This window comes from Heterodontus francisci, chromosome 3 (assembly GCF_036365525.1).
Source record: "Heterodontus francisci isolate sHetFra1 chromosome 3, sHetFra1.hap1, whole genome shotgun sequence".
Lineage (NCBI taxonomy): Eukaryota > Metazoa > Chordata > Chondrichthyes > Heterodontiformes > Heterodontidae > Heterodontus > Heterodontus francisci.
In genome coordinates this window covers 23,970,618-23,998,264 of record NC_090373.1, presented here as the reverse complement: position 1 = coordinate 23,998,264, position 27,647 = coordinate 23,970,618, and the positions used below count along the sequence as shown (strand labels likewise).

The 27,647-nt window shown below is 43.8% G+C and overlaps 2 protein-coding genes across 4 annotated transcripts in view; one reads left to right on the top strand and one right to left on the bottom strand.

The window, feature by feature from the left end:
• The window catches only part of ppil4 (peptidylprolyl isomerase (cyclophilin)-like 4), a 39,619-nt gene extending 28,648 nt beyond the window's left edge, over nt 1-10,971 (top strand). The window contains exons 9-14 of one of the 3 annotated variants that reach the window (XM_068020181.1): nt 663-729; nt 2,299-2,361; nt 3,526-3,637; nt 6,528-6,624; nt 8,623-8,746; nt 10,711-10,971. In XM_068020181.1, the coding sequence (XP_067876282.1) occupies nt 663-729; nt 2,299-2,361; nt 3,526-3,637; nt 6,528-6,624; nt 8,623-8,746; nt 10,711-10,944 (697 nt within the window). In that variant the 3' untranslated portion in view covers nt 10,945-10,971. The remainder of the gene's footprint in view (nt 1-662; nt 730-2,298; nt 2,362-3,525; nt 3,638-6,527; nt 6,625-8,622; nt 8,747-10,710) is intronic. The other 2 variants (XM_068020183.1, XM_068020182.1) reach the window with 2 other exon arrangements.
• An 11,063-nt stretch (nt 10,972-22,034) lies between these two features.
• lats1 (large tumor suppressor kinase 1) overlaps nt 22,035-27,647 on the bottom strand; it is a 35,562-nt gene continuing 29,949 nt past the window's right edge. The window contains exons 6-8 of the mRNA XM_068020179.1: nt 27,233-27,415; nt 24,082-24,188; nt 22,035-23,673 (exon numbers count right to left, since the gene is read on the bottom strand). Of these exons, the coding sequence (XP_067876280.1) occupies nt 23,158-23,673; nt 24,082-24,188; nt 27,233-27,415 (806 nt within the window). The 3' untranslated portion in view covers nt 22,035-23,157. The remainder of the gene's footprint in view (nt 23,674-24,081; nt 24,189-27,232; nt 27,416-27,647) is intronic.

Below are 27,647 nucleotides of genomic sequence, written 5' to 3'. Positions count from 1 at the left end.
CTTGCAGGCAGCAAGACCTGGACAGCATCCAGGCTTGGGCTGATAAGCAGCAAGTACTAGGCAATCTGCATCAAGGGAGAGTTTAGTTCAGTGGCATTAGCATTGCCAAGTCTCCCACCATCACAACTTGTGTGTGGTGATGACGGGGGTGGTGTTTGCTATTGATAGAAAATCTCAACTGGAACAGCCACATAAATACTGTGGCTGCTAGAGAAGGTCAGAGGCTGGCTATTCTGTGGCAAATGGCTCACCTAATTCCCCAAAGTCTCTCCAGAACCTATAAGGAACAAGCTGGGAATGTGATGGAATAGTTGCATTTTGTTTTAAAAAAACAATTTGCAGTCTCACATGCATTTCATGACCGTAGGATTTCCTGAGTGGCTTTACAGCCAAAGAATTACTTTGGCTTACTTTTACTTACTTGGTTTACTTTTAAGCAAACAAAGCCACTTTGAGGAAAACAGATAAGAAGGGAGAAAGGAAACAGGTTGTGAGAGGGCCTCTGGCCTGTTGCCATCTGCTCTTGGGGAACGCATGGCAGTAGGAGAGAGTGAATGGAGGTTTACAGGTGATGTAAAAGTGGTACATATAAGCAGTAAAACTGTTGTCTTTACTTTGATTGTTTGCAACTGAAGCGAATTATGTCAACATCTGTTCTTCAGCTGTGAAATCATTCGAGACTGGAAAACTGGAGAATCTCTCTGCTATGCCTTCATTGAGTTTGAGAAGGTAAGACATACTGTTTAGCTGTTTGGTAGTTTCTATTCTATGAGCTCTTTAAGCATACTTATTAGCATTTAAAATTTAACAATTTTATATTTACCCACTTCATGTTGTGAATCAAACTTAGAGCTGAGAATTTCCCCATCAGCTGCCATATAACCGTGGCAGGTTAACAGATACCTGGGATAAACCACATATATGGGGTTCCAGCCTGTCTTTTACTAAAGTTATACTGGCCAATCAGGAAGCGCTCCCCAAGGAAATTCCCAGTATATATTTCCATGATTATCGGTGCCAAGGTACAGATCCAGCCAGTCGCAATAAACTTTTGATGCATAAGCTAGAGCAAATGTCATATGCAAAATAGCACTCAGCACAGTAGTGAGATAGCCACTGGATCTGAATTTGTTTAAAACAATGGGACAATTTCCAAGCTACCTAATGCCTTTCTGTCTTTGTGTGAACAGAAATTATAATGAAACCTATATAAATGAACACTTACACTTATTGAAAAACCCAGATAACTTGCACAATGGTCATTGTACATAGCAAAGAAAATTTCAGTAGAATGGGCAATTCCTTACCCGGCATAGTAGCAGAGAAATCACTCTATCCCCCGGGAAAGAGATGTACAAGCCTTCAATTCCAAATTTTGTGCCGCTATAGGTGCTGATTGAAGGGTTCCCCATTTCACAGAAGCCGTTTATGTCAAAAAAATCTGCTGCACCCTCACATGACCAGCATACACTGACCTCACAGGAATAGCAAGACAACTGGAATTAAGTGATGATGTCCTCTTGTCTAAGCCTCAAGGGCGGCACAGTGGCGCAGTGGTTAGCACTGCAGCCTCACAGCTCCAGGGACCCGGGTTCGATTCTGGGTACTGCCTGTGTGGAGTTTGCAAGTTCTCCCTGTGTCTGCGTGGGTTTTCTCCGGGTGCTCCGGTTTCCTCCCACAAGCCAAAAGACTTGCATGTTGGTAGGTAAACTGACCATTATAAATTGTCACTAGTATAGGTAGGTGGTAGGGAAATATAGGGACAGGTGGGGATGTTTGGTAGGAATATGGGATTAGTGTAGGATTAGTATAAATGGGTGGTCGATGGTCGGCACAGACTCGGTGGGCCGAAGGGCCTGTTTCAGTGCTGTATCTCTAATCTAATCTAAAAAAATCTAATCATGTCACCTAGATGTGTTTTAACAATTTGCAGTCCTTTTAAGGATGATGTATCAGCTTAGCTTTCTTGGTGGCACTCTTACCTTCAAGATAAGAGTTTGTGTGTTTAATTCCAACTCTAAACCTGAGCACATGATCTAACTTGATCATTCGATAAGTACCAACGGTGAGTGTAGCACTGTCTAAATTGCTGCCTTTCAGATAAGATATTAATTCTGTTTATGTGGAAGTAAAAGATTTCTCAGCACTGTTCAAAGCAGAGCAGTGAGTTCTCCTGATGCTCTGTCTGAAATTCCTCCTTAACTAACACTGCCAAAATATAGGCTACCATTCACTCATTTCATTTAGCTGATTGTGGAACCTTGCTGTGCATAACGTGGCTGTCATGTTTTCTTTCAGAACAACAATGACTGCACTTCAATTTATTTAATTTGCCATGAAGCCCATATCAGGAAACCACAGGTATTCATGGTGCCTTATCTAAATGTCAGAAAAACGTTGACCCAGTGGGAAAATGGTGCCATGAGCATGCTGTCATCTCAAAAGGGTTCCAGGTCCCTTTAAAAAAAGAACACACAACAAAATTAGTGGCCAGTTGCAGAAATGAGTAATTCCCCTGCACTGTTCGGTGATGTAGAACTTTGCACAAGTCAGATTTGCACAGTCCTACTTGAAGTTTCTGTTCCAAGTTTTTGTAACATACTGGAATGGTCCTGCTCAAAACTAGATTTCAATCTGGCTTATTGCCCAAGTTCCTGAGCAAGTCCGACACCAATTTCCAGTGAAAGACTTTTACTTAATGCCAGGCTGGCTTTTGAGCCTTTCTGTTTCTACCAAAAACTTACATGGTATTCTCAAACCTTGGCCATTAAAATCAATTCCCAAAATGTGAATGAACAGGTCCGTGTCGTCTTGTTACTGAAGCAAGGGACTTCCAAAGGAAGCTCCCCTCCCAGCAAATCATGGGTATGGCACAAGTTGGACTGTTTCATTGACTAAAAAGATCAATCTTTTAATGGTGACATTCAAAAGATTTTTTGGAGCACAATGGTACAGAGCTGAATGTGGAGCATGGAGTGCAGCAAACCTGCCTGGGGATGTCAAGATTGATGATTGTGGTAAAACAATTTAGCACATGCACTGCCTCCACTGCCACGGAGCTAAACCCCAAAAGAATATCATGCGGCATTAATCCCATATTTTAAAAATCTTTTAACTGATTAGTTTAAAAATGAGCACTAAACAGAAAGTGTTATGGAAATTTGAACTTGTTAACCACAAAGTTGCAAGTGAGTTGGAAGGTCACTGAGCCATCGATGTTGGGCACCAAACTATTGCTGTCATTGCAACAAACTGTTGGGCCAATGAACTGTGAGGTATTGTGATCAGGATAGGAAACTTCTTCTATTTGAGCAGTGAGCTTTCTGAGATGCAAGCTACTGCTATTGTGTCAGTGAACCATTGTTCTCGGGGGCCCTGAGCTTTTGCTGTTGGGTCAGCAAGTCATTACTATTATATACAACCTAACTTGCCATTCTAAATTATGTATGTATTGGTTTGTGAGGGGATGCATTACCATCCTTGATAAATTCTGCTTCAGTTGCTGCACTTTGTACTTTCTCACAGCAGGAGGATTGTGAAAAAGCTTACTTTAAGATGGATAATGTGCTAATAGATGACAGGAGAATACATGTGGACTTCAGTCAATCTGTAGCTAAGATTCAGTGGAAAGGGAAAGGTAGGTTCTCTGGTTACATTTTGTATTCATCTGTTTCACAAGTACAAACTTAAAAAGTCATTCATCTGGAAAGAAGACACTAACTTTCCCCCAATATCACATATGAACATACGAATTAGGAGCAGGAGTAGGCCACTCGGCCCCTCGAGCCTTCTCCGCCATTCAATAAGATCATGGCTGATCTGATTGTAATCTCAACTCCACATTCCTGTCTACCCCCAATAACCTTTCACCCCCTTGCTTATCAAGAATCTATCTACCTCTGCCTTAAAAAATATTTGAAGACTCTGCTTCCACTGCCTTTTGAGGAAGAGAGGCTCAGAAGTGAAGCTAATGTTTTCGTCCGCACAACCCTGCTCGGGTTCTATTTCAAGTGTTATCACTCTTTTTACAAAGAAGTTTTTTCTCACATCTAACCTAAATTTATCATTCATACGTTTGAACCTCTGCTTCTTTTGTCCTAATGTCATAGCCTGAAGTATTTCTACAGATACACTTTTGCAACACCATTTAATGCCTCCAATATTTCTATGAAGCCCCCGACTGAGTCCACTTCTCTAACAGCTAAAGAGTTCCAGTTTCTCCAATCTATCCTCATAGTTCAACTCTCTGACATTTGGGATGAGCCTTATGCCTCCTCCTTATAACACCTTCAGGGTTTGACTATGTCTGTGACCAAACCCGAACACAGTCTGACCAGGGCTGCCTGCACCGTTAACGTAACTTCTCTCTCTCTCTCTCTCTCTCTCTCTCTCTCTCTCTCTCGTATTCTACTGACTTGGCTAGAGACTTTCAGCATTCTGTTCGCTAATTACTGCTGCACTGTGCCTTAATGTCCATAATGCTAAGTCTACTAATACCCCTCGAGCTCTCACAATCTCACCTAGCTATTATTACACTTTTTATGTACATGCATGCTACTTTTTTTTTTTGCAGTATGTATTCAGTTCCATCTGGCACTATTCTGCCTATGTACTGATTTTTATCAAAGTTCCTCTTTGGGACCCTGGCTGTATCCTCCAACTTGACCTTCTCATTCCTTGCCCCCCCCCCCCCCAACCTCCCCCTGGCAGTTTAGTATCAACTACAAATCTGATCACTTAGTATTGAGCTTCTGAATCCAAGTTGTTGATATAAATTGGAAACAGTAGGCCTTAAATAGTAAGAATTAATCTTTTGAATGGGGCAAAATAATTTGATAAGGCTGTTGAAAAGCATAAAGAATTTGAATGGTCCCAAAAGCTAATACTCCTTTTTCACCCATCGCTCAAATATCTACCCAATTCTCCCGTTAAATGTTTTAAGCTATGCTTCAGTTGCCTGCGAAGCAATCTATTCCACACATTAAAATCCATTTGGTGATTCAAATTGCAATAGGAATTAGGAAAAATGAACAGGAATCCTTACTGCACAATCAAAGCAAGCAAAATACCAAAGAGCAAATTAGACCTTTTACTCATATTTGTGTATACTTTTCTGGAAATGTATACAGCTCTTTCACATACACAACTTTCCTTATGAGACGATAATCGGCCACAAAATTAATCATCACTTGGCCAAGTGTGGATTAATTAAGGAAAGCCAGCAGAGATTTGTTAAAGGCAAATCGTGTTTAACCAACTTGATTTCAGTTTTTGATGAGGTAACAGAGAGGGTTGATGAGGGTATTGCGGTTGATGTGATGTACATAGACTTCCAAAAGGCATTTGATAAAGTGCCACTTAACAGGCTTGTCAGCAAAGTTAAAGCCTATGGAATAAAAGGGACAGTGGCAGAGTGGATATGAGGTTGGCTGAACCTTTGTTTTTTGGACTGGAGGAAGGTATACAGTGAGGTTCTCCAGGTGTCGGTACTAGGCTTATCTTAATATATATTAATGACCTAGACTTGGGTGTGCAGTGCACAATTTCAAAATTTGCAAATGACACAAAACTTGGAAGTATTGCGAACTGCGAGGAGGATAATGATAGACTTCAGGAGGACATAGACAGGCTGCTGGAATGCATGGACACATGGCAGATGAAATTTAATTTGAACAAGTGTGACATGATGCATTTTGGTAGGAAGAACAAGGGGAGGCAATATAAAATAAAGAGGGCAGTTCTAAAGAGGCTGCAGGAACAGAGAGACCTGGGGCTTTATGTGCACAAATCATGGAAGGTGAACAGGGCAGGTTGAGAAAGTGGTTAAAAAGGCATATGGGATTCTGGGCTTTATAAATAGAGACATAGAGTACAAAAGCAAGAAAGTTATGATGAACTTTTATAAAACATTGGGTTCAGCCTCAGCTGGAGTATTGTATCCAATTCTGGGCATTATACTTTTGGAAGGATGTGAAGGCTTTGGAGAGGTTGCAGAAAAGATTTACGAGAATGGTTCCAGGGATAAATTGGAGAAGCTGGGGTTGTTCTCCTTAGAGAGGAGAAGGTTGAGAGGAGATTTGATAAAGGGCCCAAAATCATTGGGGGGTGTGGACAGTAGATAGGGAGACACTGTTCCCATTGGTGGAAGGGTCGAGAAACTCGGACACTGATGTAAGGTGAATGGCAAAAGAACTGACGGCGACATCAGGAAAAAAAATGTTACTCAGTGGGTGGTTTGTATCTGGAATGCGCTGCCTGAGAGTACAGTGGAGGCAGATACAATTGTGGCTTTCAAAGGGAATTGAATAAGTACCCGAAGAGAGAAAATTTGCAGGGCTAGGGGAAAGGGACTAGGTGAGTGCTGTTGTAGAGAGCTGGCATGGACACAACGGGCCAAATGGCTTCTTTCTGTGCTGTATAGAATATATAATCATAGAATGGTTACATTAAGTGTAACCATTCTATATGTTATAGAACATTCTTGTTAACATGCTTTTTCAGATTTTTTTAAATCGTTATCCTCACAGGTGCAAAATACACCAAAGATGATTTTAAGGAGTATGAGAAGGATGTTAGCAAACATTCCAACATTACCCTGAAGGATAAAGTACAACCTAAACGGGAGTATCCTTGGACTTGTTCAATAGCCTAAACAGTATGTTATGGGTAGGCCTCAGCTGGAGTATTGTGGACAATTCTGGGCAGCACTTCAGGAATGATGTAAAGGCCTTAGAAAAGATACAAGAAGTTTACCAGGATCTCACCAGGGATGAGGGACTTCAGTTATGAAGAGAGGTTGGAAAGTTCGGATTGTTCTGCTTGGAACAGAGAAAGTTAAGAGTTAACCTAATAGAGGTTTGCAAAATGATAGGTTTTGATAGATAGAGAAAAACTATACCCTCTGGTGAGTGGGTCAATAACTGGAGGTCACAGTTTATAAAATCATTGACAAAATATCCAGAGGGGAGATGAGAAACTTTTTACTCAAGATTTGTTGGGATCTGGAATGCTCTGCCTGAAAAGGTGATGGAAGCCGATTCCATAAATAATTTTGGAAGGGAGTTGGATAGGATGGGCAACTTAGAAGGTTACGACAAAAAGCGGGGTTGTGGGACTAAGTATTACTTCGCTTTCAAAGAGCCAGCATAGACACGACAGGCCAAATGGCCTCCTTCTGTGCTGTAATTTTTTTATGATTTTATGAAATAGACCCTGTAATGAGCCTTTAGATGTAATAACTGAAACAGCATTGGTGAGTAACAGGGATTCGTTACTTAAATATGTTTAGGAATTTTTTGCTTTTGATTTTAAAATATTAATGCTGTTGAAAGTCGGGGAAAGAAATGAAAACCCAGGTGAAAATTGAGAGGCTATTTTAAAAAGAACTTGATGCATCTAATGGAGCCCTGGCATTCACCAGTTGCACATATTGTTTACTGGTTACTTGGTTTAATATTTTTAAATATCAGTGTCTATATAATTAAAATTCTTGCTCTCAGTGTACATCTGTTGAGTCTCACCTTTCTGAGTGGGGCAAACCAGGTGTGACTCCACTCCCATATTCCTAGCTTGCGTGTTCGGTTGCACAAAGAACCTCAATGGTTCCCAGCCTACCCGCTGACTCAAAAGCTCAAACTGAATGCTGCTTGGCCCACCAAGTCAGCCATTCAATCTACGTGCTTCTTCAGCCTATCCGGCCCTGTGGTCCATATGCTTGATGATCGGGCCTATGGATTTCCTGCTGTCTCTGGTCCACCCACTTAACTGAGTGATCCAAGCATTCCTAGCTTAACTGTCCTCAGAGCATCACTGAACTTCAGAATGCACCTTTTATCAGTTTAAAAAAGTATGTTGTTGTAAGTTGATAACATTTGTCTAAGACAAAGATTTAAAAAAATACATACTGTCAAAAATGTAAGAGAAATAACAATATTAATTTATCCATTTAAATATCCCCATTATATGTGAAACTTAACCTCATGCTTAAAGCTTTACAATACATAGCCACTTCTGGTGAAAAGGACAGGAAATTGTGTCTCGAAATAGTATACATATTTTTAGTAAGTTCTCAGACTTTAAAGAGGTCCATCTACCAATTCCTTGAGCTGGAAAGTTACAGATGGCAAGAAACGGGTGAGAAGTAGCCCACAGGACTCCATATCTGATGTTGAATTCTCTTTGCGATATTTTTGCCAGTGCTATGTGCCGAAAGCAATAGAAAAAGAGTTCTATGATAGTTTGAATAATATCACGAAAATTCAATTTATGAGAAACTTGGAAAATCAGAAACTGGGCCTAATTAAAGATCCTTCATATTGCAAAATTTTAAATTGGTTTAATTCAGCACCCCCTACCTCAGCAAAATTATAAGATTCATTATCGCAATCACCATCAGCTAAAACTGGGCTCTCATCCTGGGCAGGATGTGTTGCTTGCCACTTTGGAGGGAAGCCTGTACTTGAAACTGAGGCTAATGCATGAAAGAAAGATCAAAAGGCTTCAAAATAGTTTTCCCCACCATCAGCACTCAGTGCATCAGCCTCAATTAAAATCTGTAAATTCCTCCCTAGAAATGTTAGCGAACACTTCTTATAACTGTTGTTCCTTAACAAAAAGAAACAGCTCCAAATATGAGCTGTTACTGGACGACGCTGAGGCTAGTGGAAGCCACCGACATTCGAAGAAACATCACAAGGAGAAACGGCATCGTCGGCATTCAGAAGTGGAAGAAAGTGATAGGCGGAAGGTAGCAAATACTGATTAGTAACTGGGATATATATTTAAGCCCATTGTCACAGTTTTATTGTATGTTTGTTTATTAGTTTGAGTCTCTCTCTCTATTTAGCCAGCAGCATCCAGCAGAGCACATGCTGGTTCTGGGACAGCACACTGTTAGGCCAGTTTCAAGAACATGTGCTCCTGGGATGGAGCTTCCTGTGCTGAGAGCATACCTAATATTACATAGAATATACAGCACACAAACAGGCCATTTGGTCCAGTGTGTCTATGCTTGTGTTTATGCTCCAGTTGAGCCTCCTGCCACCCTACTTCTTTGAACCCTAGCTCCATATCCTTCTATTCCTTTCTCCCTCATGCATTTAAACCAGCTTCCCCTTAAATGTATCTATGGTATTCGCCTCAGCTATTCCTTGTGGTCGCAAAATTCCACATTCTCACCACTCTGTCGGTGAAGACGTTTCTCCTGAATTCCTTATTAGATTTATAGGCACCTAGATTTGGTCTCCCCCACAAATGGAAACATCTTTTCTACATTTACCCTGTCAAACCCCTTTATAATCTTAAAGACCTCTATCAGTCACCCCTCAGCCTTCTCTTTCCTAGAGAAAAAAGCCCCAGCCTGTTCCATCTTTCTCGATGTTTATAACCTGTCAGTTCTGGTATCATACTTGTAAATTTTCTTTGCACCTTCCCTAGTCCCTCAGTACCCTTTAATATGGAGACCAGAACAGTGCACAGTACTCCAAGCACATGTTGGAAAATGCTGCTTGTGATTTTCTGTCTATGCACACAACTTTCTGATAATGAGTTCCTGATTCACAAGGCTCTGTGTCAGGAGCATATGCTGAAATTGGTCCCTATACCATTCCTTGAGTTGAAGACCTTTACTGGCACAGAATGTCATGAATGAATCAAAATAATCATATAGTCAAATTTTTTTTTTTGTATCTCCTGCCTGCTAATATATTTCCTCATTTATTCCACCACCACAAATGGGGAAAACTCTTTGAACAGTGGGGTTATTAATTAAGGACCTTGTATCAGTAACCCTCAGGTAGGTGGTCCTTTCAGCCTGCTGTATGTAAAGGATGCTCTCAGAACATCATTGTTTTCTCCCATAGTTAGTAGCAGCCCCGAATATAGCTTCAGTTTAGGGGGAAATAAATGTGTTATTCTGATTTACGAGATCTCCCAAAGAAAGGGAAGATGAAGTGAATTCATGGGGGTAAGTAGAGCAATGGGGAAGGGGATTTATAGCAAGGCAGGCGGGAGGGGCAAAACAGTCTAAGCATGGGATGGTGGGTTATGTTGAAACAAACATTTGGGCAGGTCAGAGAAAGGTAAAGGAGACATGCTGAAAGAAAGTAAATAAAACTGGGGAAAAGGTTACTGCGCAGTTTGAATGTATCAGGGTTACAGTGCGCAAATGCAGCTGTGCACAAAATTGGAAATAAAATTGGAGAATGGGCAGCATAAATTAGATTGGAAGAGCGTGATGATGTAGCCTTCATAGGAAATTGGCTTTAGCTGTGATGAGACTGGAACCAAAATATTCCTTAAAATATTCAGGAGAGACAGAATTAAAATAAACGGAGGACGATGGGCCTGTTAGTTAAGGACAGGGTTAAAGCTATGGAAAAGAAAGTTTTTTTTAAAAAAATTAGCGGTGGCACTCAGAGTCTGTCTTGGTTGAGTTAAAATGAACAATCCATGAATGTATAGTGGGAAAGACATTGAGGATGAGATTTGTAGGCAATTTAGAGAGGTTTGCAGTAGTGAGAGAACTGTAATAGGGAGCTTTAACTCAGAGTTTGTTCTTTTTGAAGAGGGCTAACTTTTTCTGATAATTGATATACTTTTTCTGTGTCCAGATTTAACATTATGAAAAACACAGGCAAATTAACTTGTGATATAAATATATCAAGTTACCACAGGATCTTCTGAAAAAAATGTTTTTCTTTAATTTGACAGGCAACAGCTGACAGAGAGACCCAACAGCACAGAAGCACTGGTCCCATTGACGAAAACTGCAGGGAGAAAGAGAGGAGTCAAAAAAAGCGGGACCGATATCAGAGCCGAAGCAGAAGCGAGTCCCAAGAGAGGGACCGCCACAAGAAAAGCCGGAATAAGAAGTCCAGACATAGAGAAAGAGCAGAAGAAAAAAGGAGCAGGAGTCCCAAAAGATCTAGAGAGAGAGTAGAATGAGAACGGAGGGAGGGAGTGGGGTGAGAGCGGATGGAGGGAGGGAGTGGGGTGAGAGCGGATGGAGGGAGGGGGAGAGTGGGGTGAGACCGGAGGGAGGGGGAGAGTGGGGTGAGAGCGGATGGAGGGGGAGAGTGGGGTGAGAGCGGATGGGGGGGGGGGGGGAAGAGTTGGGTGAGAGCGGATGGGGGGGGTGCAGAGTTGGGTGAGAGCGGATGGGGGGGAGAGTGGGGTGAGAGCGGAGGGGGGGTGAGAGTGGATGGGGGGGAGAGGGGTGAGAGCGGATGGGGGGGAGAGTGGGGTGAGAGCGGAGGGGGGGTGAGAGTGGATGGGGGGGGGAGAGGGGTGAGAGCGGAGGGGGGGTGAGAGTGGATGGGGGGGAGAGGGGTGAGAACGGATGGAGGGTGAGAGCGGATGGAGGGGGAGAGTGGGGTGAGAGCGGATGGGGGGTGGGAGAGTTGGGTGAGAGCGGATGGGTGGGGTGCAGAGTGGGGTGAGAGCGGATGGGGGGGAGAGTGGGGTGAGAGCGGAGGGGGGGGGAGAGCGGATGGGGGGGGAGAGTGGTGAGAGCAGATGGAGGGGGAGAATGGGGTGAGAGCAGATGGGGTGGGGGGGGGGGGGAGAGTGGGGTGAGAGCAGATGAACCATTTCATGTGCAATTGTGAGATTAAAAGCTTTTGATTTCTTATAATTGTAATTAAACTATGCAGTCAATATGTTCTCGCTTTTAATGATTTTCTACTTGTGTGGAGAACACATAATACTGTCCTGACACAAAAGCAAAAGACTGTGATTGCTCGAAATCTGAGACAAGAAGAGAAAATGCTGGAAATACTCAGCAGCATCTGTGGAGAGAAAAACAAGAGTTAACGTTTCAGGTCTGTGTGACCTTTCATCAGAACTGGGAAAAGTTGGAAATATTTTTTTTAATTTCCAAAATAAACTTTATTCATAAAAATCTGTAAAAATTACATTACCAGTTTCAAACAGCACCAAGTCAAAAAATACAACAGTGCAAAGGAGGTCCGTTTTCTTCATTACAATCATGAGTTGCCTCACAACCCTTCCATTTCACATTTGTCATGCCAATTACATTTTTACATTTTACAGCAAATGAAAATTTTCCCGATACAGTTCGAGGGGTTTCCCATGGATCCAGCCCCTCCGTTCAGCTTGGTGGGGGGACCTTACACTGTGGTCTTTCCCCATTGAGCCTTTGCTGCAGCTGCCCCAAGCTTTAGTGCGTCCCTCAGCACGTAGTCCTGGACTTTGGAATGTGTCAATCTGCACCATTCGGTGGTGGACAACTGTTGGCTCTGGAAGACCAGCAAGTTTCGGGCAGTCCAAAGGGCGTCTTTCACTGAATTGATAGTCCTCCAGCAGCAGTTGATGTTTGTCTCGGTGTGCGTCCCTGGGAACAGCCCGAGAGCACAGGCTCCTGTGTTGCAGAGCTGCTTAGGATGAACCTCGACAAAAACCACTGCATCTCTTTCCACACCTGCTTTGCAAAGGCACATTCCAGGAGGAGGTGGGCAACCGTCTCTTCCCCACCACAGCCACCGCGGGGGCATTGCGCGGAGGGGGTGAGACTTCGGGCATGCAGGAAGGATCTGATGGGGAGGGCTCTTGCCACCAGCCAAGCTACATCTTGGTGCTTGTTTGAAAGTTCTGGTGATGAGGCATTCCGCCAAATGACTTTGGCGGTCTGCTCAGGGAACCATCGGACAGGATTCACCGTCTCCTTTTCCCGTAGGGCCTTGAGGACATTCCGTGCAGACCACTGCCTGATGGATCGGTGGTCAAAGGGGTTTTCCCGCAGAAACTGCTCCACGAAGGATAGGTGGTACGGTACGGTCCAACTGCATGGAGCGTTCCGCGGCAATGTGACCAGGCCCATCCTTCGCAACACCGGGGACAGATAGAACCTCAGCACGTAGCGACACTTGGAGTTTGCGTACTGGAGGTCTACACACAGCTTGGTGCAGCTGCACACAAAGGTGGTCATCGGGATGAGGGCCACATTGGGTAAATTTTTCCCGCCCTTATCCAGAGGTTTGAACATCGTGTCCCTCCGGACCCGGTCCATTTTAGATCCCCAGACGAAGCGGAAAATGGCTCGGGTGACCGCCACAGCGCAGGAGTGGGACATGGGCCAGACCTGCGCCACGTACAGCAACAACGTGAGCGCCTTGCACCTGATGACCAGGTTCTTACCCACAATGGAGAGAGATCGCTGCCCCCACATGCTCAACATTTGTTGTACCTTGGCTACTCGCTCCTCCCAGGTTTTGGTGCATGCCCCGGCCCTTCCGAACCATATCCCCAGCACCTTCAGGTAATCTGACCTGACGGTGAAGGGGACAAAGGATCGGTCAGCCCAGTTCCCAAAGAACATGGCCTCGCTCTTGCCGTGGTTAACTTTGGCTCCCAAGGCCAGTTCGAACTGGTCGCAGATGCTCATCAGTCTGCGCACGGACCGCGGATCCGAGCAAAAAATGGCGACGTCATCCATGTACAGGGAGGTTTTAACCTGAGTGCCTCCGCTGCCTGGGATTGTCACCCCTCTTATGCTCGCATCCTTCCTAATAGACTCAGCAAAGGGTTCAATACAGCAAACAAACAAGACCGGGGAGAGAGGACAGCCCTGTCTGACTCCAGATTGGATCGGGAAACTTTCCGATTCCCACCCATTGATTGAGACTGCGCTACTGATGTTTGTGTAGAGCAGTTTGATCCAATTGCAGATTCCCTCCCCAAACCCCATTTTGGAAAGCACGTCCATCATGTAAGTGTGCGATATCCTGTCAAAAGCCTTCTCCTGGTCCAGGCTGATGAGGCAGGCGTCCACCCTCCTGTCCCGTACGTAGGCGATCGTATCCCTGAGTAGCGTGAGGCTATCGGAGATCTTCCTGCCGGGTACAGTACAGGTCTGATCAGGGTGGATCACCAACTCCAGAGCAGACTTGACTCGACTGGCTATGACTTTGGACAGAATCTTGTACTCAACATTAAGCAGTGAGATGGGCTGCCAATTTCTGATTTCTGCCCTCTCCCCCTTCCGCTTGTAGATGAGGGTGATGATGCCTTTCCTCATGGATTCTGACATGCTGCCGGCCAGGAGCATATTCTCGTATACTTCCAGCAGGTCCGGGCCGACCCAGTCCCACAGGGCCGAATGCAACTCAACCGGTAAGCCGTCGCTTCCGGGAGTTTTACTCGTCTCGAAGGACTCGATGGCCTTTGTCAGCTCGTCCAGAGTTAGCGGCTTGTCCAGTCTCTCCCTCCGGCTGTCATCTAAGACCTCTGTGATAGATGACAGGAAGGACTGGGAGGCTCTGCTGTCTATAGGCTTCGCGTCATACAGCCCAGCATAAAAGGATTTGCTGATCCTTAGTATGTCGGACTGCGAAGACGTCACCGAGCCATCCTCTTCCTTCAGGCTGCTGATAACAGAGCTCTCTCTGTGTACCTTTTGGAAGAAGTAATGTGAGCACGTCTCATCCTGCTCGATGGAGTGGACTCTGGACCGGAAGATGATCTTGGAGGTCTCCGTGGCAAAGAGCGAGGCCTGCTGGCTCTTCACCTCTTGGAGGTCCTCCTTGACCTCGACCCCCATCGACAGCAGCCGGAGCAGATTTTGCATACTTTTCTGGAGTTGGGACATTTCCCTCTGTCTCTCTCTCGCCCTCTGAACACCTTTGTGGATGAAGAACCTCTTGATGTTCACCTTGGTCGCTTCCAACCAGTGAACTGGAGACCCAAAGAGCGGTTTCACGGTCCTCCAACCTTTGTAATCCCTTTTGAGTTCCTCAACGTTCTCTGGGGTCAGCAGTGTCGCATTGAGCTTCCATGTCCCTCTGCCAACCCGCTGGTCGTCCTGTAAGTGACAGTCGGCCAGTAAGAGGCAGTGGTCGGAGAAGAACACCGGCTTGACGTCGGTGGATCCGACCGTGACAGCACTGGACACAAACAGGAAGTCAATCCTGGAACGGGCAGATCCGTCCAATCTTGACCATGTGTATCTGCGCTGCGCTCCGTCTGCAGGTTTGCTGAAGACGTCGTGCAGTTTGGCATCTTTAACTGTTTCTATTAGGAATCTGGACGTAGCGTCCAGTTTGCTGTCGTCTCTGCCGGATCGTCCAGCCGCATCGATGATGCAGTTGAAGTCACCGCCTAGGATGACCGGCCTGGACGTCGCCAGCAGCAGTGGGAGCTGCTGGAAGACGGTCAGCCGCTCGCTGCGTTGTACCGGGGCGTACACGTTGATCAACCGGAGTGGAGCGTTGTTGTACATTACGTCTGCTACGAGGAGGCGACCGCCCACCACCTCCTTAACTTCGGAGATGGTGAAGTTACCTCCCTGCAGCAGAATACCCAGGCTGGAGGAACGGGAATCATTACCCCCTGACCAGATCGATGGCCCGTGGGACCACCATCGCGACCACTGCCTGTAGGTGCTGAGGTGTTAGATTAGAGATACAGCACTGAAACAGGCCCTTCGGCCCACCGAGTCTGTGCCGAACATCAACCACCCATTTATACTAATCCTACACTAATCCCATATCCCCACCTGTCCCTATATTACCCTACCTATACTAGTGACAATTTATAATGGCCAATTAACCTATCAACCTGCAAGTCTTTTGGTTTGTGGGAGGAAACCGGAGCACCCGGAGAAAACCCACACAGACACAGGGAGAACTTGCAAACTCCACACAGGCAGTACCCGGAATCGAACCCGGGTCCCTGGAGCTGTGAGGCTGCGGTGCTAACCACTGCGCCACTGTGTGGTATTCCACACTCCTGCAGAAACAGTAGGTCGGTTTTGATCTTGGCAAGGTAATCCAAGGTTGAAACACATCGCGTAGTGGATTTAATGCTACGCACATTAATGGAAGCAATTCTTACACCCATTTTTAAAAAGTTAGTTGTTGCTTCCCATACCATTTGTCCTTGTTAGTCCCAGTCCTTCGGGATGTTCCTGCATACCCATAGTGTGCGCAAGCTGTTTCATGTTGGTTGGGCTCAGAAACCCCTCCTGGTTTTTCATGGGGGTTTGTTCCGCTGGGGTGAAATGTAAAAGGTTTTGAGCAAGTTCAAGGGGGAAGGTCTATGATAGGGTGGAGAGCAGGAGAGATTAAAAGGCAAAAGACTTCATGGAACAAAGCCATCGGGAGTGGTCATGGGACAAGTGAAGAAATAAAAGATGTATGAATGAGGTGTGAATGGCAGGATAGCAATTGCCCAAACCCAATAAGAAAATAAATGGCAGAGGTTAAGGTTCAAAACTATTGAATTCAATGTTGAGTGTGGAAGGCTGTGTATTGTCCAGCTGAAAGATGAGATGCTGTTCCTCGAGCTTGTGTTGAGCTTCATTGGAACACTGTAGCAGTCCTAGGACAAAAAGGTTAGAGAATTGAAATGACAAGTGACAGGAAGCTTGGGATCGCGCTTGTGGCTTGAATGGTGGTGGTCCACAATGCGGTCACCCAGTCTGCATTTAGTCTCCCCAGTGTAGAGGAGACCAAACTGAGCATGATTAGTTTCCTAAATTGAAAAAGGTACAAGTTAATCGCTGTTACGGAGTGTTTGTGGCCCTGGATGGTGAGAAGGGGGGAGGTAAAAGGGCAGTTATTGCATCTCCTGCGCTTGCATGGGAAGGTGCCATAGGAAAGGGGAGAGGTGTTTGCGGGTGACTGAGGAGTGGCCCAGGGTATCGCAGAGGGAATGGTCCCTTCAGAATGCTGAAAGGGGAGGGGAAGATGTATTTGGTGATTGCATCACAGAGGTGGTGGAGGATGATATGTTGAATACGGAGGTTGGTGGGGTGGAAGGTGAGGACAAGGGGAATCTTATGGTTGTGGGAGGAAGGGTTGAGAGCAGAAGTGCGTGTAATAAATCGGACATGGTCGAGGGCTCTGTCAACTATATTGGGGAAATACTTAGTTGAGGGAAGAGGAAGACATTGGAAGCACTAGTATGGAAGGGTGCATTGTCGGAACACTTACAACGGAAATGGAGAATCTAGGAGAATGGAATAGAGACCTAGCAGGAAGTGGGGATAAAGAAATGTAGTGCAGTAAGCTGTGGGAGTTGGTGGGCTTATATTGAATATTGGTTGATAGCCATCCCCAGAAATGGAGACAGGGAAGTCAAGGAAAGGATGGGAAGAGTTGGAGATAGACCATGTGAACATGAGAAGGGTGGAAATCAGAAGCAAAGGCAATGAAATTTTCCAGTTCAACATTCAGTTGGCTTTTGTTGATTGCAACTCTGCATTGATTGTTCGATATCAGATCGACCAAGCCTCTTTCAGCTTCACATGTAACGATTGCAGCACCATATATGGGCTTTGTGTGGCACATTGTCATTCCTAACTGCAGTACTTTACACTTGCAAATCTACAAAGTATTTATAGAACAGAAACAGGCCATTCAGAGCAACAAGTCCATGGTGGTGTTAGTGCTCCACACAAGCCTCTCCACCTGCCCACCTCCCACCCTCCCTCCATTTTTCATCTAATCATATCAACATATCCTTTTGTGCCTTTCTCCCTTGTGTGTTTACTAGCTTCCCCTTGAATGCATATATGCTATTCACCTCAACTACTCCTTGCGGTAGTGAGTTCCACCTTCTAACCATTCTCGAGTAAAGAAGTTTCTCCTGAATTCCCTATTAAGTTTATTAATGGCAATCTTATATTCATGGCCCCTTTTTCTGGTCTCACCCGGAAGAGAAAACATTTTGCCTACGTCTACTCTGTCAAACCCTTTCATAATCTGGAAGATCTCTATCAGGTCACCCCTCAGTTTTCTCTTCCTGTTCAATCTTTCCTGATAGATATAACATCTTAGTTCAAGTACCATTCTCGTAAATCTTTTTTGCACCTCCACCAGCCTCTATATCTGCTTTATAAGGAGGAACACCAGAACTCCAAGTGTGCACAGTACTCCAAGTGTGATCTAGCCAAAGTCCTATACAAGTTTAATATAACTTCTCTGCTTTTCCAATTCTACCTCTCGTGAAATGAATCTCAGTGCTTTATTTGCTTTTTTTAAGGGTCTTATGAACCTGCATTACTACTTTGTGATTTGTGTACCTATACCCCCAGATCCCTTTGCTCCTCTATCTCATTCACTTATTGTCTCAATTATTTTGTAATGCCTATGTACCTCCTCCAAAGCCATTGTCTCTCCTAGTTTGGCATCTTCTGCAGTTTTGACTTTAAGCCCAAGTCATTCATGTAGATTAGAACCAGTAGTGGTCTCAACAGAGAGCTCTACCATACATAATTCCCAACAAGTACTGGATATCTTCTAGCCAATAACCTTTTTTTTTTATCCATACCCATAATTTAATCTTAATTCCCACAACTTTCAGATGAATTACCAGTCATTGATGTGGAAGTTTGTCAATGACCTTTTAGAAATCCAGGTACATTGGATCATAGTGTCCTGAGGTAGTTGAAACATTTCAAACTCAAATTTAAATAAATGTATAATTTTCTCGCACTGCTTATATTTAACATTTTATCTCCCTCTCTCTATGGCGGTTTATGCTGTATGATTGGGGAGCGTGGTAATTGGGTAACTTCTTCCAGCCCTACAACCTAGCAGTGAATGCTGAGATGTTCACTGCTGTTGAGGGTTGCAATAGCACCGCAGTATGCAAGAATGCGCTCTGGAGGAGCCTCTGCTGATCATCCCACCGACCTGCCTTGTAAAGCGGGAGGGACCCATAATTCATGAATTTGGGCTAATTGCCCACAATGCTGACTTTTATGTGGTTTTGTCTATTGCTGCTATTATCAAGCGTAAAGCCTGCTTGGAAGGGCTAATTCTGTCCAGGAAGGCACCGGCAGCAGCATATAGGAACTTTCAGAGATATGTGTAGACATTTTATATGTTGAATTTTATTTGTTAATAGTTAGCATAACTTTATGGCTTATCAGACTTCTTAAATGGATTTTACTTAGCTTTTTTAAAACAAGATTGAAGAGTCTTTTCAAAGATCTTTAAATGTATGACTTTAAATCTATTTATCTGACTGATGTTTCAATGTAAAAGACTAACAAACTTAAAGTGACTAAGTTTTATACATTTATAAATCTTATAACATTTATCTGACTTCTTTGGTATTTCAATATAAAAGACTTTAGCAAGATTGAAGTGACTTAAAAAATTCTGATATTTTAAAATCCTGCTTACATGCATGGAACATTGTAAGATGATTTCAAAGTAATTGAGTAATCAAAGTAATTTAACAGGCACTGCAATACCTTAAAGATTAAACCTGTGAAGGAATAAAATGCCTTTTCCACTCTGTGCACCAGTTTTGTATGGTTTCTGTTAGATGACAGTCCAATACAGGAATCAAAGAGTCAAGCACCATGCCCATAGGCTGATGAGAAAGCACTATTGCACAACTTCGCCCCACAAGAAGGTCTGACTGTGCTAAAAATAAACGATATGGAGGATCCCAACTTGGATGTCACTGGAGCCATGCCACGTGGAGCACCTGAGGAAGAACCAGCTGCAACTACCAGGGTGGCTAAGAATGACAAAAGACTGGAATTTTTCATTGGGTGGGGGGTGCCTGTTTATAAAAATCGGTGGCAAGCTCACCTCCGGCAGGCCTGGGGAGACAGACAGGAATTTTTCACTCCCCAGGCCCTTAATTGGTCTTTTAGACACCTTGAGCCTTGAGGTGGGAAATCCTGCCTAATGGAGCTGCCGGCCAATCAGCAAGTTGGCAGCTCTTCGTCCCAACAGCGTCACCATTAAGTTTAGGGCCTCATCAGCGACAATTGGTTGGGCCCCGGTAAGGCAAGGCGGGTCAGTTTGTGTTGTGCATTGGGGGTGGTTGGGGCTTCGGGGGCAGCCCACAAGACATCTACCTGGTTTCACCAGGCAGGGTTTTTGAGGCCTCAGCTGCCCGCCAGCCAAGGGTAAAATACCTGCAGTAGCGGGAAGAGGCCGTTAAGTGCCAGTTAACTGGCTACTTAAGGGCCTTGATTGGCCAGGAGCAGGCGGGCCATTTGTCACCGCCGCCCCATGCAAAATTGCAGTGGGGGTGGGAGGGGTTCGGGAAAGGCCCCCTCCCCTCACTCATTTGGGGGGTGTAAAATTCTGCCCAAAATTCCTCTCCCTCCTCCAGGCAATCAGACAAAAGAACAGTGTAGATGGAAAGTGAAACAAGTGATACTTTATTTTAGTAGAAAAGATTCATTGCAAGATTTCCGAGGTAGTTATTGCTGAACAATGTAAATTTCAGGTGCTTAGTGCAAGACCATTTGTACTAATTAGCTATTTTTCGACTTTGTAAACTATTGTAATGTTAAAATGGTTGGTATTGATAAAATTTTGAATACTTTAGAATGACTACAGACTAATGTGTAAACAAAACAGACTTCAGTAGAACGCAAACAGTAGTTTATAAATTATAAATACAGCTCAATAATTAACACACTGCCTGGCCCTCTCTTCATACTTAAGATCCTTTAGAAAGGCTACACCACCTCCCCCCCCACCCCCAGGGCATTTTGAGCCATCTACTCTAAACAGACATGCCATCTAAATATCACTTTGTGTTTCTTTGTTGGTCAATACTTGTTCAGTAGTTTGGAGACCATTTCACACTTCCACTCTGTTGGGTGCAGATACGAGATTTTTACCAACATTTATGAGCCCTGTCTCCAAAGGTAACTGAATCTTATGGCATCTTGACACCACTTAACCCTGAACACCTCATCCACCCACAAACAAGATCTTTGCTTCGCTTTTAAAACTTAGTTTAAATGAAAAAAATCCAGACCTCTATAAACCCTGAGAGATCGCCTTATATCATTCAATTTCATGCAACATTACTCCACGGTCCATGGAATAGTACTGTTAGCAGTCACAGCTTCTCCAACATCCTTCCACATCAAGATGATAACTTTTCTAGGTGCCCTACACTTAACCTCCATCTAGGAACATAGGAGCAGGAGTAGAACATTCAGCCTGTCGAGCCTGCTCTGCCATTCAATTAGATTATAGCTGATCATCTACATCAACCCCACATTCCACATTATCCCCATATCCCTTATGTCATTACTATTTAGATATCTATTGATTTCTGCCTTGAACATGCTCAATAATTGAGCCTCCGCAGATTCACCACCCTCTAAGTGAAGAAATTCCTCCTCATCTGTCTTAAATGGCCTATCCCTTATTCTGAAACTATGTCCTCTGGTTCTAGACTGCCAGCCAGGGAAACATCCCATCCACATCCACCCTGTAAGAATTTATAAGTTCCAATAAGATCACATCTCATTGGGATGTGTTGAGATCTTACTCACTAAAGTGATGATACCTTTTGCACTGCCATCTTATGTGAGTAAATAAGTGCTTTTCAAAAAAACTGTTTTACTTAGCTTGTCTTTTTAAAAACTGTCCAATGCACTTTCCCATTTATTTTAAAGTTTTAATAAGTTCTCAAAGGTTTATTAAATTATGTAAGTTTTGTAAAAAGTGTTAAAAAGTTTCTACGTGTTGTAAAACACTCACCTGCCTTTCAGCTGAAGAATGACCTTAATGGGCACGTCTTCAGCTCATGACATTATCAGATGTGTGGCTTCACCTGGAATCATTTTTGCTGCAGGGCCTCACTGTTCCTCGTGTCAACAGGCCATTGCACCAGCCATCAAACTATGTGAGTGCGAAGTTTTCAGTGCTGTCAATGGCAAATGCTGTCTTTTACTGCAAAATCCAGGCCAATCGTATCTAGATTTCAAATCTTGAACAAGCAATGGTTTTATTTTTTAAAACTCTTTTTATGGGCGTCGTTGGCAAGGACGGCATTTATTAATTTCCCTTGAGAAGGCAGTGATGAAATGCCTTCTTGAACCACTGCAGTCTGTGTGGTACACCCACAGTGCTGATAGGAAGGGGGTTCCAGGATTTTGACCCAGCTGACAATGAAGGAATGGTGATATTTTTTCAAGTCAGGATGGTGTGTGACTTGAGGGGAATTTGGAAGTAGTGGTGTAAGGTGTAAAGATGATAACAGCACTGGTAAATTTGCATCTAAATTGTTAACAGATTGCCAAACAATTTACATTGAAAACGATCTTAGATTTAATGTCATTGGAAGTAAAATGAGACAATGAAGGTATTTACAGTCAAATTAAATGTTTATACAACATGTATAATTTATAAATAAATTCAATGCATAAATTAGAAAAAATAGAAAGCTAATAACCTGTGTTCTACACACTTCTAAAAGAAAATTTTCATGTAAAGTACGCCAAACTGATTTCTTCATATTTGGTCAAAGCTAAGCAGGATGTTTTTTAAGGCACAGCGTAAAAGACCATTGTCCAGGCTTCAGACATGTATGTTCGTCCCCGTGGGGGCAACTGGACAGGAGTGTGGGTCCTAGAATGGGCCCTATAGTGTTATAGCCCCACCCCCTACTTGCAGAATGGGCTCTATTGTGTTATAGCCCTATCCCCACTCCCAGTGTGGATACAAAATGGGCCCTATAATGTTATAGCCCTATCCCCACTCCCAGTGTGGATACAAAATGGGCCCTATAATGTTATAGCCCTATCCCCACTCCCAATATGACTCCCCGAATGGGCCCTAAAGTGTTATAGCCCTATCCCCACTCCCAGTTTGTGGCCTCATTAGATAGCCTACCCCAATAGCAGTAAGCCTACCCCAATCCCAGCCTCACTGGGCTGGAAGTGCAGGTTATAGAGCTAGCCCTATGCCATTACAGTCTTACCTCTGGCTTGCACTCTTTTCACACAAGGCTCTCTGCTGGGAGTAGAGCCTCGCAATGACCCCTTTATACTTTCAATGAAAAAAATATAGGCACCTACTGTGCACTGAGCTACATAAATCTCTCAAGAACATGGGAGCGCTTAAGGTAATAATTAAGACTTAGAGTATGTGAAGAATAGTGTCAAGGACAATTTTGCTGATAACCTACTGATCACATGATCCAACTGATTTCAACTCTAGTGTTAGATGCTCAAGTCAGCATTCTATTAATTCACATAACTGCTGGAGGATTCAAATTACAACATTCAAATAAATTAATACTTACAAAATATATTTTTCTGTAAGTTCTTAATAAACTAAACACAAAAGCATTGGGTAAAAACTAAAATCGGTCTCTGGGAATTAAACAAGGGGCATTCTGCTTTAAAAAAAAAGTAAGACTCTCACTTCATACATAAACCAGCTCTCTATTCTGGCTCCCTTTCCCCACTGCAGGGTTTTCCCTGTTACTTTCTGTTTGATGTTCGGTTGTTTCTGGACTGAGATAATCACACTGCAATGGTTTGGGGTAGCTATAAGGGTAGCCATTATCATCAAAAAACCTCCGGAATGTGAACTCGTAGAAAGCGTGTTCTGGGTGCTTCCCATTCTGGTACCAGCCATTGAGTGTGTCATTGACACTTTCTCCATCGCTACCATCACTCCACAACTTGTCAGGATCCACAGGATCAAAATTGGACGTATCTGTCGGGTGCGTTATCTTGGGAATGTATGGGGCAGATTGGTGCCGAATATCACTGGAGAAATCAATCAGTCTGAAAAACGGATGGGCTTTTATTTCATCTGTGCCATTCTTTCCGAGCCGATCTTCTGGACCTCGACAAAGCTTGATGATGAGATCAGATGCCTCTGGGCTAAGTTTGGCCTGGGGTGGGATGTGAAGTGTTGTCTGCCAGTTTATAACCTGTCAGATAATGGGTAATAATGCAAATCGTAAGTGTACTTTTCCACAACTGAGATTACTGTTGTACCACTGGATTTATTAAAGTGTGCAATTGTTTTTAAAAGCATTTTAAATGCCCATCAACCCTCAAGCTGGTCCCGCCATTCAATTAGATTATGGCTGATTGGTTTAATTACAAACTCTTTAATTGGGGATCCCCAGAGGGGCAACTCTGCAGGGATTTAGACTTTCCTGGAGAACAGACATTTTCTGCTCTGTTTTAAACACAGTTTTACTTCATTGCCATGCATGTGGTTTTTTTTTTTTAAACGTTATGATTGGACCTAAATGGGTTGAAAGAGGTCCAGTGTAAAGAAGCAAGCATCACAGTGCAGAAGATAAATGAGACATAAACAATAAATTCATTACCTTGATCTGCGTTTCCAATGGAGTCTGTGCCAGGAAAGGAGGCTGTCCCACTAACATTTCATAAAGAATGACACCAACACTCCACCAATCACATAACTGGGTGTAACCTATAAGGTACAAATTAAATATAAACAGTATACCTACAAGTCAATGGAACTTTGATTTGTTATTCAGATTTCCATTATTGACCTGGTCTTGTTAGTCAGGTTAGAAATAATTACTATGATTTGTATTATTTACTCCCAAGACCATGATGTGTCATTCAGGATTCTATTTATTCCTGTAACCGGGCTTTGTTTTGCAGGTCTATATTATCTACTAATGTAACTGGGATTTGTTATTAGGCATATTTTTAAGATATATATTTGATCCTGTCATTCAGATTTGTTCTATTTAACAATAGAATGAGGTCTGGTATTTAGGTTTGAATACTTTAACCTTCTAAGCAGGTTTTACTATTTAGATTTCTACCATTTACCCCATGACCAGGTTTCAGTGACCTGTCTTGCATTATTAAGAGATGTTACCATGTTTTTAAATTCAGGTTTGCATTCTTAACCTTGACAAACACAGAAAAAGGAGGCATTCGGACCCTCCATCCTGTTCCACCATTCAATTAGATCAACGTTCCTTCTAAGCTGCGGGCACATGGCCACGCAGCAATCTGGAACGTACTGCACAGGGAACAAACAGGCTGCGCACAAGCAATGTTCCAGTAAAGATACACGCATGCACAGCAGCGCATCAATCTGAAAGAGACTGTGCAGTGCAACAAGTCAGCCGCGCACAGCAAACAGAATTTAGAGGGAACATTGATCATGGCTGATCTATATCTTAATTCCATCTAGCCACCTTGGTTCTGTAACCCTTAATACCCTTCCCTAACAAAAATCTATCAAGCTCAGTTTTGAAAGTTTCAATTGACCCCCAGCCTCAACAGTTTTTTTGGGTGGAAGAGAGTACCTGATTTCTCCTGGTGCAGGGACTTACGATGAAAAATGTTTCTACTTGTTGAGAGACCATAACTAACGGCTGTAAGTATGACAGTTCCTAATAAATCCAATAGACAATTCGGGAGAAACCTCTTTATCTAGATAGAGGTGAGCATGTGCAACTTGCTACCACAAGGAGTAGTTGAGGCGAATAGTACAGATACAGTTAAGGGGAAGCTGGAAAAGCACATGAGGGAGAAAGGAATAGAAGGATATATAAATCTACTTAGATGCAGAAGGGAGGAAGCTCATGGGGAGCATAAAGACCAGTTGGGCTGAATGGCCTGTTTCTCTACTGTAAACACCGTGTAATATTCACTACCCTTTGTGCGAAGAAATGCTTCCTGAGCTTACCTCTGAATGGCCTAACTCTTATTTAGTTTTGTTTTATAGGTTGGGAGCAGTCACTGTAAAAAATGTAATATATACAGAAATGTGACCAGAAGAATCTTTTAAAGGAAGTTTACTGTCATAGTACCTTATCCTGGCAGGACAAAAATCACAAATGTGGCTGTCCTCTCAAAGGCAGAGCTCCCAAGTGTGGTGGCACTAATCAAACAGAGGCAGCTTTGGTGGATCGGACATGTCCGCAGGATGGATGACAGTCACATACCCAAGGACCTTCTGTATGGTGAGGTAGCCGGGGCCAGATGACCAGTGGGACGCCCAAAGCTCCGCTTCAAGGATGCTTGCCAGTGTGACATGAAGGCCCTAAATGTTGATTATCACAGCTGGGAGTCACTAGCTGGCGAAAGAGGGAAATGGCGACAAATCCTATGGACTGGCGTGCACTACCACAATGACCAGTTGCTACAGCAGCTTGGCAACAAGCACTAATGTCAAAAAGAACAACTCAGCGTCACTTGGCAGCTTCACGTGCAGTACTTGTGGCAGAACCTGCCTCTCAAGGATTGGCCTTCACAGCCATCAGCAAAGGTGCACCAAGGGAAGACACCACACCTACATGGATTGTTTGCTGCGTGTCCATCATCTTTCATAGATGGAAGGATGCCAACCCCCTGCCTCCATGTCAAATAGCTGAAACTGAATAAATTTCAACCAAAAGATGAATCACGGTACTAGTTCTGAAGTTCGGTCTTGGAAATAGGGAAAATAAACTGGTTCAAGAAGTAGGCGATACCTTTCTGAAGCGTGCAGTAAATAATGGATGGAGTGAATGGTAGGCAGGATAGATTTTTTTTTGCTCTAAAACAATTTTTGTCTAGTTATCAGTACTTGCATTTATACAGTGCCTTTAACATAGTAAAACATCCCAAGGCACCATATCAGGGCATTAAATAAAATTTGTCACTGAGCCACTTAAGGAAATATTAGGACAGGTGACGAAGAGTCAAGAGGTAGGTTTTAAACAGCAAATTAAAGGAGGAGAGGTGGAGAGGTTTAGGGAGGGAATTCCAGAGCTGAGGGCCCAGGCAACTGAAGACATGGTCACAAATGGTGCAACAATGAAAATTGCGGGTGTGCAAAAGGCCAGAATTGGAGAAGCACAGAGATCTGAGGGTTGGAGGAGGTTACAGAGATAGGGAGGGGCGAGGCCATGGAAGGATTTGAAAACAAGAATGGGAGTTTTAAGATTGAGGCAATATTGGACCGGAGCAAATGCAGGTCAATGAGCACAGGTACAATCAGTGAAGAGGACTTGGTGTGAGTTTGAATACAGGCAGAAGTATTGGGGCAGCACAGTGGCGCAGTGGTTAGCACTGCAGCCTCACAGCTCCAGTGACCCGGGTTCAATTCTGGGTACTGCCTGTGTGGAGTTTGCAAGTTCTCCCTGTGTCTGCGTGGGTTTCCTCCGGGTGCTCCGGTTTCCTCCCACAGCCAAAAGACTTGCGGGTTGATAGGTAAATTGGCCATTATAAATTGCCCCTAGTATAGGTAGGTGGTAGGGTAATATAGGGACAGGTGGGGATGTGGTAGGAATATGGGATTAGTGTAGGATTAGTATAAATGGGTGGTTAATGGTCGGCACAGACTCGGTGGGCCGAAGGGCCTGTTTCAGTGCTGTATCTTTAAATCTAAATCTAAAGTATCAAGAGTTCAGTATCACAATGGCACAGGGCCTCATAATACAATGTGAAAAAAATCCTCAATCCTTGAAAGAGACCCAAATGTGCTTCAATGTATGTAATTAACCTTACCTGTACGGAGCAAGACCTCTGGTGCGATGTAATTCGGTGTGCCCACTAGGGAATGTGCCAGACAGCGCTGATGTTGCCGAGCTGCCCTCCGCTCCAGTGGTTTTAGTCTCTCCGCACACTTACAGCTCTTAGGGTCACTCCATTCATTACTGAAATCCATGCTGTCCTGACGAGGATGGTCACCTGTGTGCAGAGGGGAAACACATCAACAATCAGACAAGTAGTGTTTGTGAAGATTGCAATATATAGGAGACTTCATTCTCTACTGTTAACAAATCTCCAGTACTAGTTGCTTCCCCTTTCATCTCTACAATTTCTAGGAGAATTGGTCGATCCACATGTACCGTATGCCGCTTTCAGTCATGAAGTTGGCAGGAATCATTCAGATTATACAATCAAAGTCACCTTTGATCTG